This window comes from Neurospora crassa, linkage group IV, assembly GCF_000182925.2.
Source record: "Neurospora crassa OR74A linkage group IV, whole genome shotgun sequence".
In the NCBI taxonomy this organism is placed as follows: domain Eukaryota; kingdom Fungi; phylum Ascomycota; class Sordariomycetes; order Sordariales; family Sordariaceae; genus Neurospora; species Neurospora crassa.
This window is the reverse complement of record NC_026504.1, coordinates 1,933,359-1,946,198: the sequence shown is the minus strand read 5'-3', so window position 1 is coordinate 1,946,198 and position 12,840 is coordinate 1,933,359. Positions and strand designations below refer to the sequence as shown.

The 12,840-nt window shown below is 52.8% G+C and overlaps 7 protein-coding genes across 8 annotated transcripts; 4 read left to right on the top strand and 3 right to left on the bottom strand.

Moving 5' to 3' along the window:
* Positions 1-171: 171 nt before the first annotated feature.
* On the top strand, positions 172-2,030 carry NCU09743 (hypothetical protein; the record flags this gene model as incomplete). The annotated part of the gene is made up of 2 exons (XM_959352.1): positions 172-430; positions 505-2,030. The coding sequence occupies 2 exons, from the start codon at positions 172-174 to the stop codon at positions 2,028-2,030; spliced, it is 1,785 nt and encodes a 594-aa protein (XP_964445.1).
* A 287-nt stretch (positions 2,031-2,317) lies between these two features.
* Positions 2,318-4,028, bottom strand: NCU09744 (nuclear pore complex subunit). Its single transcript, XM_959353.2, has 4 exons — positions 3,912-4,028; positions 3,593-3,839; positions 3,427-3,509; positions 2,318-3,324 (listed from the first exon to the last, which is right to left on the bottom strand). The coding sequence occupies exons 1-4, from the start codon at positions 3,919-3,921 to the stop codon at positions 2,603-2,605; spliced, it is 1,062 nt and encodes a 353-aa protein (XP_964446.1). The 5' UTR covers positions 3,922-4,028; the 3' UTR covers positions 2,318-2,602.
* Positions 4,029-4,292: 264 nt separating this feature from the next.
* Positions 4,293-6,385, top strand: NCU09745 (ATP binding protein). Its single transcript, XM_959354.2, has 3 exons — positions 4,293-4,506; positions 4,576-4,901; positions 4,959-6,385. Exons 1-3 carry the CDS (start codon positions 4,443-4,445, stop codon positions 5,619-5,621), a joined length of 1,053 nt encoding a protein of 350 aa, XP_964447.2. The 5' UTR covers positions 4,293-4,442; the 3' UTR covers positions 5,622-6,385.
* Positions 5,204-6,276, bottom strand: NCU16771 (Rpp14 family protein; the record flags this gene model as incomplete). The annotated part of the gene is made up of 2 exons (XM_011396078.1): positions 5,204-5,995; positions 6,066-6,276. 2 exons carry the CDS (start codon positions 6,274-6,276, stop codon positions 5,643-5,645), a joined length of 564 nt encoding a protein of 187 aa, XP_011394380.1. The 3' UTR covers positions 5,204-5,642.
* Positions 6,386-6,632: 247 nt separating the features above from the next.
* NCU09746 lies at positions 6,633-9,186 on the top strand. 2 transcript variants are annotated; one of them, XM_011396023.1, is made up of 2 exons: positions 6,633-8,941; positions 9,063-9,186. In XM_011396023.1, exons 1-2 carry the CDS (start codon positions 6,768-6,770, stop codon positions 9,067-9,069), a joined length of 2,181 nt encoding a protein of 726 aa, XP_011394325.1. In that variant the 5' UTR covers positions 6,633-6,767; the 3' UTR covers positions 9,070-9,186. The 2 variants fall into 2 exon arrangements, with proteins under 2 accessions (XP_011394325.1, XP_011394326.1); XM_011396024.1 differs by lacking the exon at positions 9,063-9,186 and having other exon boundaries at positions 6,633-9,020.
* vma-16 (vacuolar membrane ATPase-16) lies at positions 8,828-10,605 on the bottom strand. The gene is made up of 5 exons (XM_959356.3): positions 10,262-10,605; positions 10,094-10,128; positions 9,928-10,019; positions 9,513-9,821; positions 8,828-9,440 (listed from the first exon to the last, which is right to left on the bottom strand). Exons 1-5 carry the CDS (start codon positions 10,317-10,319, stop codon positions 9,332-9,334), a joined length of 603 nt encoding a protein of 200 aa, XP_964449.1. The 5' UTR covers positions 10,320-10,605; the 3' UTR covers positions 8,828-9,331.
* Positions 10,606-10,750: 145 nt separating this feature from the next.
* NCU09748 (transcription initiation factor IIA gamma chain) lies at positions 10,751-12,360 on the top strand. The gene is made up of 3 exons (XM_959357.2): positions 10,751-10,905; positions 11,006-11,153; positions 11,390-12,360. The coding sequence occupies exons 1-3, from the start codon at positions 10,856-10,858 to the stop codon at positions 11,537-11,539; spliced, it is 348 nt and encodes a 115-aa protein (XP_964450.1). The 5' UTR covers positions 10,751-10,855; the 3' UTR covers positions 11,540-12,360.
* Positions 12,361-12,840: the final 480 nt, after the last annotated feature.

The window sequence follows — 12,840 nt, the reverse complement described above, 5'->3', positions numbered from 1 at the left end:
CCCATATTTTCAACAGAACACTGCCTGCACCGAGCCCTGAGCTCCCACAAATTGTAATGGGAAACATGATTTTGAAACTGGACTTTTTGCCAACTTGGTCTTCCTCGCAGCTGGACATCACTTTGTAATTTGACGAACCAGGCAAACGCATCTGCTGAAACCATACAACAAATGGAGCCTCAGGTTCCCTTTGAAGATTATGCTAGACCTCGCCCTTTGCGTACCTATTCCCACAAAGTGCGGACTGCCTCGCCCGGTGTGCTTCCGTTGTTAAGGGCCAGACATTCACCAGCGAGCCTTGCGAAGAAGCATCAACGTGAACCCGAGCCCCGGAACAAAGACCGCCTTGATAATGGTATAATACCTGAAGAAGAGACCTTTGCTTATCAAGCTGAGTACGAATTCGAGGAAGCAAATGAGCTAGAATTTGGTACGTTTTCCTACATGTGGCGGCCATGACCGGGCGCAGATCCAGAATCTAACCACAAAATGCACAATTTCCAGAACTTCAGTATGCTTCAGATACTTCCCACAGCCCGGGCGATTATGCGACAGAAGAGGATACTGGCTTGGAGTATAGCACCGACGAAGACAAAGACGAACGAGGGACCACCGAAGAATCCAAGACTACTCCCACTTCATCGGTGAGATCCAGCAGTGGCACCAAGTACATACCCAAGACTGTCACAGATCAGTCGAATCTCCTGAGACGTCGTCCATTCTTGCTCTTTGACAAGCTACCACCACGTGGGTTTAAGAGGCTGAAGCCCAAGGTTGAAGAAAGCACCACAGCAACCCTGTCTGCCAAGTACAAGTTCGGCGACGGGTTCTCCAAAGACGAAGCAAAACCAAACGGGCTGGTTCAGTTGGGCTTGCGTCCAACTGCCAAGAGAAAAGCACCTCAAGTTAATTCAAGAGTGGGTGCTTTGGACTTGACACAGTCCAGCTTCGCAAGTTCTCCCCAAAAAGACCATATTGTGAATCACAGGAAGAAGACGACGATGATGAAGAAGAGGGCCTACGACAACTCATTTCTCCCTGACCCCAGGCAAACCGAACGTCAGAGGAAGAGACGCAAGCTACTGAAGAGGAAGGATAACCCCTTGGAGGACAAGGAGCTGCTACCAACCGTCTTGAAACCAAAGATCATTCTCGAAAGCGTTATCTTGGGAAAATACGCAAATCAGGTGGAGGGACGACAGCACACGGCTGCTGTAGCAGTCTCGGAACAACAACGAAAACAGACGCAGGATGTAACGGAGAGTGCATTGGAAGGTGAAGGTGATGTGCCCCTGGAGGACCATGAGGAAGACAATGTTGAACCCGAAGCGGCCATTGCTCGGGAGCCATCTGTTGAGCTGGGTGAGTCTCCGGCAAAGATGAATGTCTCTGCACGTTCCTCCCCCAGTTATCAAGAGATACGCCAACAACAACAACAACAACAACAACAACAAGGGGCTCTTGAAGAGCAAGCAGGTAATGCAGTTGACGTACGTACGGAAGAAGGTGGTGAATGGTGTATCCAAGAGCATCTTGAGCAACCTCTTGAACACTTTTTCGAAAAACCTCTCCAGAAGCCTGTCCAAAAGTCGGTAGAGGAACAAAAAGAGCCGGGCAACAACGATCATCCGGGAGAAGAGGACCCCAAGCCAGCCATTTCGAAAAAGAGCACCGGTGCCAAGTCTACGCCCCCGGCAGAGTTATCGTCGTCGAAATGCGGAACTGTAGATCAGAGCCAGATTGATACGACAACAGATCCCGCCAAACTTACCTCTCATGATACGCTGGGGAACCAACACTACCGTCAGAGTCAGAAGAGTCATCAAGCACAGGTCAATAATCAAGTTCGAGATGCACCGCCAAGTAAAATGACCTCCCCAGGTTCAGGCTGGGAGACGTACATTTCAGAGACCGACATTCATACTCCTACCCCTCTACGACCTCTGAATTCGAGAGCGAAATCAGCAGTTCCTTCCACCTCTTGCGGACCGAAGAATCCGGGGCTTAGAAGGTCGAACTCAGCGGTATAGTAAGTTGGCACGGAAGGAGAAAGAAAGGAGTGTGATCTTTGTATTTGTATCCAAAGTATTATGTAATTTTGGTGGAAGGTGATAATGATCGGTTTACGGGATGTAGTTATTTGTTGGAAGTTCTGATAGGAGGTCAAAGACATGTAGATATCAGGAGTAGACATGTATCAACGGGGTTGTGTTAGCATACCAGCGCCAACGAGCCAAGGGAATGTCCAATGTTATACTTTCTAGTCTGCGTAGGCATCATATTCAACAACATGGTGATCCTGACTTAGAAAACTGAATCATGTTAAAATAATCATATATATTTTTGTCTATCTTGTTCTTAGTTGTCCTGACGTGGACCAGGACAATCAATTACCAGAACTCGCAATGTTGGTTTACCTTTTCTTTCCGACGACGTTTCCGCAAATAGCAATGCCACACAATAATCCCAGCCCGCCCTTTGTCCCATATCATATAAAACGCCGATTACACCCAGATTATAGCCGGAAAGATGTTACACAAGACAGTAAGACGGGAAGAGAGACGACAGATTACAAGCAAAAAAGACAACTGAGATCCGAGTCTCACTTGGGGCCCTTGCCCTTGGCCTCGGTCTCACCCAACTCCCTGATAAACACCTTCGTCCTCCCCTCGCTATTGAAGTCCTCCATATCGGTCTCGAACCCGCGACACACACCAATGGCAAGATACTTGCCATTATTCGAGAAGGCCAGCGCCGCGACGCTGTCAGGGAACTTTTGATACTGTCTCATCCTGCGCTTGGCCTCGGCGTCCCACAACGCCACGGTGCCGTCGCCGCCGCCAGAAGCAAACGTGCCGTACACGGGGTGGAACGTCAGCGCGTTGACGGGATAGACCACGTCGCCGCCGCCCTCCTCCTCGGGCGCCGTCTGCCGGTGGCACTTGAAGGCGTATTTGCGCGCCTGCGACTCGGCCGTGTCCTCGAACCACTCGACCGCGACGCGGCCCTCAATCGAGCTGGTGGCGTAGCCAGCGTCGTTGGGCATGCAGGCCACGGCGCGCGTGAGGAACTTGAGCGAAGACTCGCGCTGTTGCCAGGGGGTGATGTTTGCCGAGGCAGAATCGGCTGACGAGAGCGCCGTGGCGAGCGTGGGTAGGTCGTAGATGTGTACTAGGCGTGCGGTCATGGCGACGACGACTTTAGAAGGGCTGGCGGCGAGGGCGTGCGGCTTGCCTGGAAGCGAGATGGTGATCGGGGTCGAGGCCGGCGCGGAGGTGTTATGGACGTGGAGAGTGTGATCCCACGAGGCGGAAATGAGCATGGCTGGGAGAGGAGATTGCCAGATTAGTTGATGTCTCAAATACATATCGAATGTAATGCGTGGGGTTGTAGTTGGATGATTGGACTGTAATGATTCGGACTTACAGTGCTGAGGGCTGTAGACGACGCAGCGGACGGGCTTTTCGTGCGTGCTTAGCACGGTCTGCTCTCCTGTGGATAGGTCGATTCTGTTTGATTCGCGTTAGCATCCACAAAGATCTGTGGCATAATGCTGAGCATCCATAGGTAATAAGCTATGAGTGCAACGAACCTCTTGACTGAGCAGTCCAGACTCGCCGTGTAGGCCTCATTTCCATTCGCGCCAAAGCAGACATCAAGGACGGGAGCACGGTGCTCGAACTTGTTGATTAGGGTAGCATCCTCGGTTCCTTCGGCGATTTCGTAAAGATAGACGTTCCTATCCCATGAAGAAACAAGCAGGCGGTTGGTGTTATCGGGGGCGAAGATCACGGCCGAGATAGCGTCACTGGGCGGCTGTGACACTTCGAATTGCGTTGCTAGAATTACGCGACGTTAGCTGGGGGAGGACACATATGATAGTAGCTTCTTGAGAGATATTTCGAGCTTACAAGGAGCCATTGTGGTGGTGGTGTTGTGTGTGGTGGGTGGTGTGTAGATTAAAGCCTACGTGGTATTGACGTAGCTTCGAAATTGTTACAATCGCCGGACGACGAAATGGGGGATTGGTAGAGGGGAGGGAGCTTGACCGGGAGTGCAACTCCAAGTAAACAAAGTTCTGCCATGGGTTACCGCCTGATTCAAGGTCTCTTTCCGAGCTGGGTCGGGCAGCTGATTGGATGTTGAGAGGTGGAGTGAGTACAGATGCCGTTCGGGTCAAGCACCAGACCCTGTCCATCTTGACGCAGATCCACAAGGCGTTCTAGAATTTGGTGGAGGGGTGGGCGCCGTTCCGTCATCTCATGAAGAGCCGACCCGACATTTGGTGGGGTTGCATTGTTGAAAGCATTCCCGTCTTTCGAACAGCTTCCACTTCTCCCTCGAACATCCGAATTTTGCACCTTTCTCTTACGTACGCAAGTGGAAAACAACGAGAGCGCCACGCCGTATATAATCACATCACATCAGAGTAGCAAATTACAATGCCTTTCGGACAGTTAGTACTCGGCAGTCCCGGTGCAGGAAAGAGCACATACTGTGATGGCAGTGAGTTGTGAAACTTCCTTCCCTGTGCTAGTACTTTCACGGGTGCTAACATGACCTCCCCACTGCCAGTGCAGCAGTTTATGGGCGCCATCGGGCGACAATGCTCGGTAGTCAACCTCGACCCTGCGAACGACCACACCAACTACCCATGCGCGCTCGACATTCGCGACCTTGTCACTTTGGAGGAGATTATGGCAGACGACAAATTGGGTCCCAATGGCGGTATTCTGTACGCACTTGAAGAGCTGGAAAATAACATGGAATGGCTCGAGAACGGCCTCAAGGAGCTTGGAGAAGACTATGTGCTTTTTGACTGCCCTGGTCAAGTCGAGCTCTACACCCACCACAACTCGTTACGCAACATCTTTTACCGGTTACAGAAGCTGGGCTACAGGGTGCGCCGTTGTTCCTCGTCTCTCTAATCGCAGTCCTTCCCGCTAATTCTCTTGCAGCTGGTAGTTGTCCACCTTTCCGACTGCTTCTGCCTCACACAACCATCGCTCTACATTTCCAACGTCCTCCTCTCTTTGCGCGCCATGTTGCAAATGGACCTTCCCCACATCAACGTCCTGACCAAGATTGACAAGATCTCGTCCTACGATCCTCTTCCATTCAACCTCGACTATTACACCGAAGTACAAGACCTACGGTACCTCATGCCGTCCCTCGACGCGGAATCGCCTGCCCTGAAGAAAGGCAAGTTCACCAAGCTTAACGAGGCCGTTGCGAACATGGTTGAGCAGTTCGGCCTTGTCAGCTTCGAGGTGCTGGCAGTCGAGAACAAGAAGAGTATGATGCATCTGTTGCGCGTGATTGACCGTGCAAGTGGGTACGTCTTTGGCGGCGCTGAGGGAACGAACGACACCGTCTGGCAGGTTGCCATGCGCAACGAGTCATCATTGCCCGATGCTCTTGATATTCAAGAGAGGTGGATCGATAGCAAAGAAGAGTATGACGAGATGGAGCGGAAGGAGGAGGAAGAACAAGAAAAACTGCGGGCGGAGCAGGCACGGGCCGCTGAAGAAGCAGGTCTCGGTGACGGCTCGGTCCCTGGAGTGGCGCCACAGTTCACCAGTGGCTCGGGAATCCGTGTGACGCGTAAGCAGAACACATGACGATCGAATGGCATGGTTGTTTCATCCATCAGAGACCTCGCCCTCGCCCATTTCTGCGTCATCGTGGTCATCGGTGACCAAGGCGAGATTGCGGGCTGAATCTTTGCCGCCGCGGAAGAGAGCATTGAGGGCATCTGATGATGCCTTGCCGGCCATCTCGTCCTTTGCTGCAAGGACAAGGAGCTTGGCACGGCGGATGGCTTCTTCTTCGACTTTGCGGATGGTGCCGCTGACGCGGACAACGCGGAAGATACACGGTCGGCCGTCCTTGACTGGGAGGCGGTCCATAAAGGTCAGGGCAGCCCACACAAGCCTGTAATGGGCTCGTGAGATACGTAGAATGAAGGTTGAGGTCGCAGTAGAAAGGTACTTGACTGTTATACCAAGTTAGCCTAGTGGCCGCTTTTACCAAATGTAAGTTTTAGAGTTCAGTGGTGTGTTTACCTTGTAGGCTGCGCTCGACAGAGCCTGACCCGCAATCACCAAATAACGCATTCACCTGACTGCGAATGCCCTTCAAGATGGTTTGGGGCCTGAGTTCTCCAAGGGTGGGCTGGTTATAAAGTAGCAGATCGGGTACAGTGCCCTTTTGTCCAGGAGGAATGTCTGCGTAGACAATGTTGACCAACAGATAGCGATCTTTAAGGCGGACCATGGTTGTAGGAGTTTTCCCGAAGACGTCGTTTCTAAACAGAGAAGAAAAAAAACCACAAACAGTCTGCTGAGAACACCCGTACAGATAGATATAAGAGAACTTGATCCGGTGCAATCGTGGATTAAAAAGCTGAGGGTGCGCTATCACTGACGTACAATGGAGTGAATGAGAGTGAAATCAATGCAATTGAAATTCAACTTTCAGACATCAAGTTACAAATAATTGCCGCCGGCAAAAGCATGCAAACTCTCGATCCTCACACGCTCCACTTCCCCACACGAAGTTTTGGTGGAGAACTACACCAGGTACCTTGAGGTACGGCTTACAGGGGTGCCTATCTTATCAGCTTCCGAGTACCGGCATGGCACATCAACACCATGACACCATCACAATACTCCCTTTCCTACAGAGTTCATCAATAGTTGGCACAAACGAGGAGATTCTGTTACACCGTTTCTCCAGCGCAGTATTGTGTGTCACATTTCTCAATCATGTCCTCAAGTACTACTCCAGCAGCGCTCAAAGCAGCCATCCTTATCGTTTCAACGACAGCAGCTCAAGACCCCGCAACGGACTCGGCCGACGTCACTCTCCGCCAGGTCTTCGATGAACAACAAGCCCAATGGGAGGTCCATGAATCCAAAATCGTTCCCGACGATGTCGTGCAAATCCAGAAGCAAATCATCCACTGGACAAACCAAGCCACCGCCGCAAGTGGCGACAACAACAACAACAACAACACCAACACCATCAACCTCATCGTAACCACAGGCGGCACCGGCTTCGCCGTGTCCGACCAAACCACCGAAGCCGTCTCGGCTCTCCTACACAAGAATGCTCCTGGCCTGGTCCACGGCATGCTGGCGGCTTCGCTGCAAGTGACCCCCTTTGCCATGATGTCACGACCTGTGGCTGGCGTCAGGAACGGCACCGTTATCGTTGCGCTGCCTGGGTCCCCCAAGGGCGCGAAGGAGAATCTGCAAGCAGTGATCAAAATGCTGCCCCACGCTTGCATGCAGGCTGCTGGTGCTAACTCTAGAGCTTTACATAAGGGGGGAGTGAAGAAATTGGAGCAGGAGGCGGGAGTAGAAGGAGGTGGTGGACGTGGACATGGTCACGGACATGGACACGGACATGGACACAAGCATCACGACCATGGCGAGCACCGAGGAGGAGGAGGGGGAGGCTGTGGCGCCCATGGGCATGGCCATAACCACGGTCACGGCCCAGGCCACGGCCACGCCGGTCTAGTCCGACACACCATCCCCTCTGAAAACCCCAAGTCCAACGATCCCAGCTTAGGTCCCAGCCGCCGCCACCGCGAGTCTCCTTACCCGATGCTCTCTGTCTCCGAAGCGCTCTCCCAAATAGCGCAACACACGCCGATGCCGCAAATCGTCACCTCCAAAGTCGATAGCTCGCTCATCGGCGCCGTTCTGGCGCAGGACGTTTCGGCGCGCGAAAATGTGCCCGCTTTTCGCGCTAGCATCGTCGACGGCTACGCCGTAGTCGTGCCCCAAGACGGGAACATGCGCGGCGTGTTCCCCGTCGTGTCGGTTTCGCATGCCGCTCCTGGAGATGGGGAAAAAATGCCGACGCTCAAAGAGGGCGAGATTGCCCGGATCACCACGGGTGCACCCCTGCCTCCGGGTGCGACATCGGTTATTATGGTGGAGGATACGGTGTTGGTGTCGACGACGTCATCCAAGACGGAGGATGCGGAGGATGGAAAGGGAGTGGAGGAGGAGAAGGAGGTGGAGATTTTAGCAGCTGATAAAGTTCGCGAAGGCGAAAATGTTAGGGAGGTGGGAAGTGATATCAAGCAGGGGCAACTGATTCTAGGCAAGGGAGATCAGGTGTCTGCTGTGGGGGGTGAGATTGGTCTGTTGGCCGCCGTGGGTGTGGGTGAGGTGCAGGTGTACCGACGTCCTGTTGTTGGCGTTCTATCTACGGGTGATGAGATTGTGGACCATGATCGCCCGGGAGACTTGCGGCTGGGCGAGGTGCGCGATACGAACCGGCCAACTCTCATTTCGGCGGCGAGAGATTGGGGGTATGAGGTGATTGATCTTGGAGTGGCGCGGGACAAGGCCGGGACTTTGGAGGAGACGCTGCGGCAGGCATTGAGGCAGGTTGACGTGGTGATCACGACCGGCGGAGTGTCCATGGGTGAGCTGGATCTCCTCAAGCCGACGATAGAGCGTTCGCTGGGCGGAACAATTCGCTTTGGTCGGGTGGCAATGAAGCCCGGCAAGCCTACCACGTTTGCTACCGTTCCGGTAAAGGATAACGACGGAGAGAGAGTTTCCAAGGTAATCTTCTCGCTACCAGGTAACCCGGCATCGGCTTTGGTTACGTTTCACTTGTTTGTACTGCCGTCTCTGCACCAAATGTCGGGCGTCTCACCACCTGGCTTGCCAAAGGTGCCTGTGACACTGGGCCATGATTTCTCCCTCGATAGATCTAGACCCGAGTACCACCGGGCCATTGTCTCCGTTAGCAGGGACGGAGTGCTCACCGCGGTCAGCACAGGAGGACAGAGAAGCTCGCGGGTAGGAAGTATGAAGGGGGCCAACGCGCTTCTCTGCATGCCTTGCGGACCAGAGCCGTTGCGCAAGGGTGCCAAGGTGGAAGCGTTGCTTATGGGCGGTTTACGCAGCGATGTGTAAGTGATCATAGAACATGATACAATACAGACAAGGGTCACAGCCCCAGGCAAATGGACATTTTGATGGACTCCCTCCATAACGATACTGACCTCTTTTTTTTCATTTTCGTACAAAAAGGATTTAGAAAAGCTTCTACCCTCGTGTCTGTTCATGTGCGATGATGCCGACCGCGCCCTGATCGTTTAGCCATGCGAATGCCTCTTCCAATAAACGCCGTTAACAATGTGACCTTGACTTAGACACGCCCGCTAGCTAGCGCCAAAAAGCCTGCTGGTTCGCTAGCAGCCCGAAGAAGTTGTTTGTTGTGTGTTGTCGTTGTTGCATATCAAGATGCATGAGAGGAAAGAAAGCAAGGAAGCTTCTTTTTCTCCTTTCTAGTCCATGTTCTACTGTGCGCCGAAATCGGGGGCCTTGCCGGAAACCAGCAGGCCGACAATGAGGCCGAAGAGACCCAAAACGGAGCTGAAAATTTCAATAACCAGAATTTTGACGAAGCTGTTAAGGACAAGGACACATTAGTAACATGACTCGACGACCTCTTTGTCCGGATCGCGACAGCAAGCTTACAGCGTAGGGTCAGCAGCATCCGCCAACGCAGCACCACTGCCATTGATACCGACGGCAACACCGCACACCAGGTTGCACATGCCAACAGTCAGGCCGGCCCAAAAGAGCGCAAAGCCCGTGTAGTAGCTGTCACCCGAGTAGTATTGTGCGCCGGTGACGGGTTGGAGCTTGGCCGAGAACACGATGGCCATGATGACGCCGTAGATGGCGACGACCTCGCAGAAGATGATGGAGATTAGGTTCTTTGTCCGGATTCGTGGTGCCTTAACACCTCCACCCAGAATGGAGGAACCGGTGATGAAGATGCCCCTGTTCCGTCGATCAACCCAGTGATTAGCCCAACTCTTCTCTAGCTGGTTGTAGCGGACGCCATGCGGCGCTGGGGGATGGATGTGTAGCCTTTTCCCTAACGTACCATGCCGCGCCCACCACGGAAAGACCTATGCAAAGCGCAATACCCAGATCTGCCCAGGCGTATGGTGATACCGATTCGAGGAAAGCTCCGACCTATTCAGAATCCATGCGTGTCAGAGGATGACGTCGAGTGGAGTGGGTGATGTTGGGAACTTGGTGAAGCCTACATTGAAGGCCTCGCCGCTGCCGGTAAAGAGCATATCTGCGAGAATTTGTTAGCCGTCATATTTTTGGAAGTGATACAGGCGCGCATAGTGTTGATATCAGTGCTGGATTGGACTAGGCTGGACCGGCTATCTGGGGATGCAGCTATTTCCAAGATGCCATATACTCACAAGCTCCAATGACGGCCAGAGACGTCCCTATGCCACCGGCGCCGTACGTCAAGCTCATGTTTGAGGGTGTGTGGTGTTTGTCGAGTGATATGAAGATTGGGATTTCGAAAGAATCTGACTGAGTCCCGGTGCGACCTTCTTGGAGCTAGCCGTCGTCGTCGTCGTCGTTGTTATCGTCGTTTAGGTGCTAGCCGGGAACCTCGATGTTCATGCCGCTGGAGTGGATGGTGGATTGATCAGGATGGGTAACGCGCCAGTTCGCTAGTGTACGTACCTTCCACCACTCGGGCTTCGTTGGTTTCATCCCAGGCGCTGTGGTCCAGTGACGGCGGCCTACCAGAGAGTGTGCCTTGCCAGCCTGCCAGCCACCCGTGCCACCGCGACAGCGCTATAACTTAAGGCCACACGTGACTGATGACGCTGCCTACGCCTTCTGCTGACTCAGCCGGCCACCTATTATCCCCTTCCTCGTCTCCTTCTCCCAGACTATTTAAACCAACCCTCACCTTTACATCAACAAACAACGATTTATCTTCGCCGTCGCCGTCCCGAACGTTGCCGTGCATCCCAAGTAAATCGAATCAACAAGACAAGATGGCGGCCAACGGGAACACCAACTACTACGATTTGTATCGCCATGGCAGGTACATATTGCCAGTCTCACGGTGGCCCTTTGCAGGGCCCTTGGGGCGCTGAATACGCTTTCGGATTCCAGAGGACAATCTGTATGCTAATCCTTTTCAGTCTTGGGTCGACCCTGACCGATGCACTTGACGACCTCATTGGGGCCGAACGCATCGATCCTCAACTCGCCATGAAGGTTCTTATGCAGTTCGATCGAGTTATCACTGAGGCTCTCAGTGAGAAAGTCAAGGCCCGTTTGACCTTCAAGGTGAATATCTTGCTTTCCTGGATCTTACATGACTCGTAGATACTACTCCCATTTGTTCCCAAGATCATACCGAGGGACTTCGCTTGTCCCAACCACACGTGCGCTCTGGACATGAACATACAGAATCAATACATCATCTAATACACACCCTTTCCGTTCCTGTGTTCATGACACTGTGTCACGAAGGAAAATGGTTGGCTAACTATTGCTGGCATCTGCCGGCGAGCAACATACAGGGATCTCTTGACACCTATCGCTTCTGCGACGAGGTCTGGACTTTCCTCATCAAGAACGTCACCTTCAAGATGGATGGCGGTCAGTCTGTTGTCACGGCGGACAAGGTCAAGATCGTGAGCTGCAGCGCAAAGCGCAGTGACGAGAAGTAGAACCGAGACGATCGAGAACAGTTCAAGACGGAGAAGTCGACCAGCCCATGCCGCGTCAAAACCGGAACTTTACTTCAAAAAGTATCCCTATCTCCAGGCCCAGAGGGTGGCACCTTTGATTATCCCGTCAAGAAGAAGCATCGAGGATGGGGTAATCATTGCACAGCACGCAGTATTGCCACGCCCTTCGAGACGGGCGAGCTTCTCGAGAGTGAGCCGAAGGTAACTTTCCAACGACACCAACGGCTTGGTTGCGAGATGCACTTAGCTTACGCTATTGTTCCTTGATCTCGATGTTGCCATATCCAGGGTGATGTTGGTTGGTCGAGGAATCCTAGTCAGACGCCAATTTCCCGTCTGTTAGCTAAGAAGCGGCTACTCGTACAGTTGAGGAGTATCACAGACGACATCGATTGCTGAAGGGGGCCGAGGTAATTGACGACAGATATAGCCAATGTCTCGAGGGATACCTAATACAATGACGCTTGCATATATGCTGCTGTCCTCGATGCCACCATCGAGGGGTGGTAGCCACTAACGTACAGCATGTTGAGAGATATGACAATCCGGGCAGATTGATCGGTCGTCTTCGGTCTCAGTTATTAGATAGATGCCCGTGGCTGGGTTCCGGTCCCTGATAGGTCGAATAATATGGCATTCCGGGCAAGTAAACTTGGTCGTTGTCGCCATGTGGATGTTGCTGTGCCTGTGCCTATATCTGTTGACTGGGGGGTAAGACTCTTGTAGACTGGGATGTCTTCGAATAATCAGCTTTGCTAATAAAGGGGTGGGTGTAATGCTTTGTCCTCTCTGCGCTTTCGATCACGATGTTCGCCTTGAATCTGGTCTCCGTATCGACGGGCTTCAGCGGTGCCTTGATCATCTTGTCAATGTCATCCACCGAGCTTGTATCTTGGGGTATCCTGTCCAGTACGAGTGGCCTGTTCCTTGGTTACTCGGAATTGAGGAGATTGATAGTGTTCGAATTGAATGGGCCGAGGGAGCTGGGGTGGTAGGTGACGAAGTGAGGAATGCCGAGGTGGGACTTGGACTAGACCTTCAGGCGCCACAATGACTGACGATATTCTTCGGGTAACTTAAATCACAGGACGATCTGGCTTCGGACCAGCTCTCTAAGCCGGCTGGGGTTAAATTGCTGCACTGACATTTTCTGGCTTCGAAATGTTGCCGAGTCACAGACTAGAGGTCCAAATTGGCCTCTCTGCTGCAGTTGAGCCTGCAATAACTCTTGTGTTGAGACGTTGAAATCTTGGCTGCCGAAACGTTCATGACGCCGGAGA

Excerpts from the sequence above, each read along its gene's own strand:
- NCU09745 (XM_959354.2), top strand. The coding sequence starts at position 4,443 with ATGCCTTTCGGACAGTTAGTACTCGGCAGTCCCGGTGCAGGAAAGAGC. Across the intron at positions 4,507-4,575 it reads GAGCACATACTGTGATGGCA|TGCAGCAGTTTATGGGCGCC; the intron begins GTGAGTTGTGAA and ends CCCCACTGCCAG. Across the intron at positions 4,902-4,958 it reads TACAGAAGCTGGGCTACAGG|CTGGTAGTTGTCCACCTTTC; the intron begins GTGCGCCGTTGT and ends ATTCTCTTGCAG.
- NCU09744 (XM_959353.2), bottom strand. Across the intron at positions 3,510-3,592 it reads CTGGACTGCTCAGTCAAGAG|AATCGACCTATCCACAGGAG; the intron begins GTTCGTTGCACT and ends CGAATCAAACAG. Across the intron at positions 3,325-3,426 it reads CGTCTACAGCCCTCAGCACT|CCATGCTCATTTCCGCCTCG; the intron begins GTAAGTCCGAAT and ends CTCCTCTCCCAG.
- NCU09746 (XM_011396023.1), top strand. The coding sequence starts at position 6,768 with ATGTCCTCAAGTACTACTCCAGCAGCGCTCAAAGCAGCCATCCTTATC.
- vma-16 (XM_959356.3), bottom strand. The coding sequence starts at position 10,319 with ATGAGCTTGACGTACGGCGCCGGTGGCATAGGGACGTCTCTGGCCGTC. Across the intron at positions 9,822-9,927 it reads TCCGTGGTGGGCGCGGCATG|GGGCATCTTCATCACCGGTT; the intron begins GTACGTTAGGGA and ends TCGACGGAACAG. Across the intron at positions 9,441-9,512 it reads GATGCTGCTGACCCTACGCT|CTTCGTCAAAATTCTGGTTA; the intron begins GTAAGCTTGCTG and ends TGTCCTTAACAG.
- NCU09748 (XM_959357.2), top strand. The coding sequence starts at position 10,856 with ATGGCGGCCAACGGGAACACCAACTACTACGATTTGTATCGCCATGGC. Across the intron at positions 10,906-11,005 it reads GATTTGTATCGCCATGGCAG|TCTTGGGTCGACCCTGACCG; the intron begins GTACATATTGCC and ends AATCCTTTTCAG. Across the intron at positions 11,154-11,389 it reads AGGCCCGTTTGACCTTCAAG|GGATCTCTTGACACCTATCG; the intron begins GTGAATATCTTG and ends AGCAACATACAG.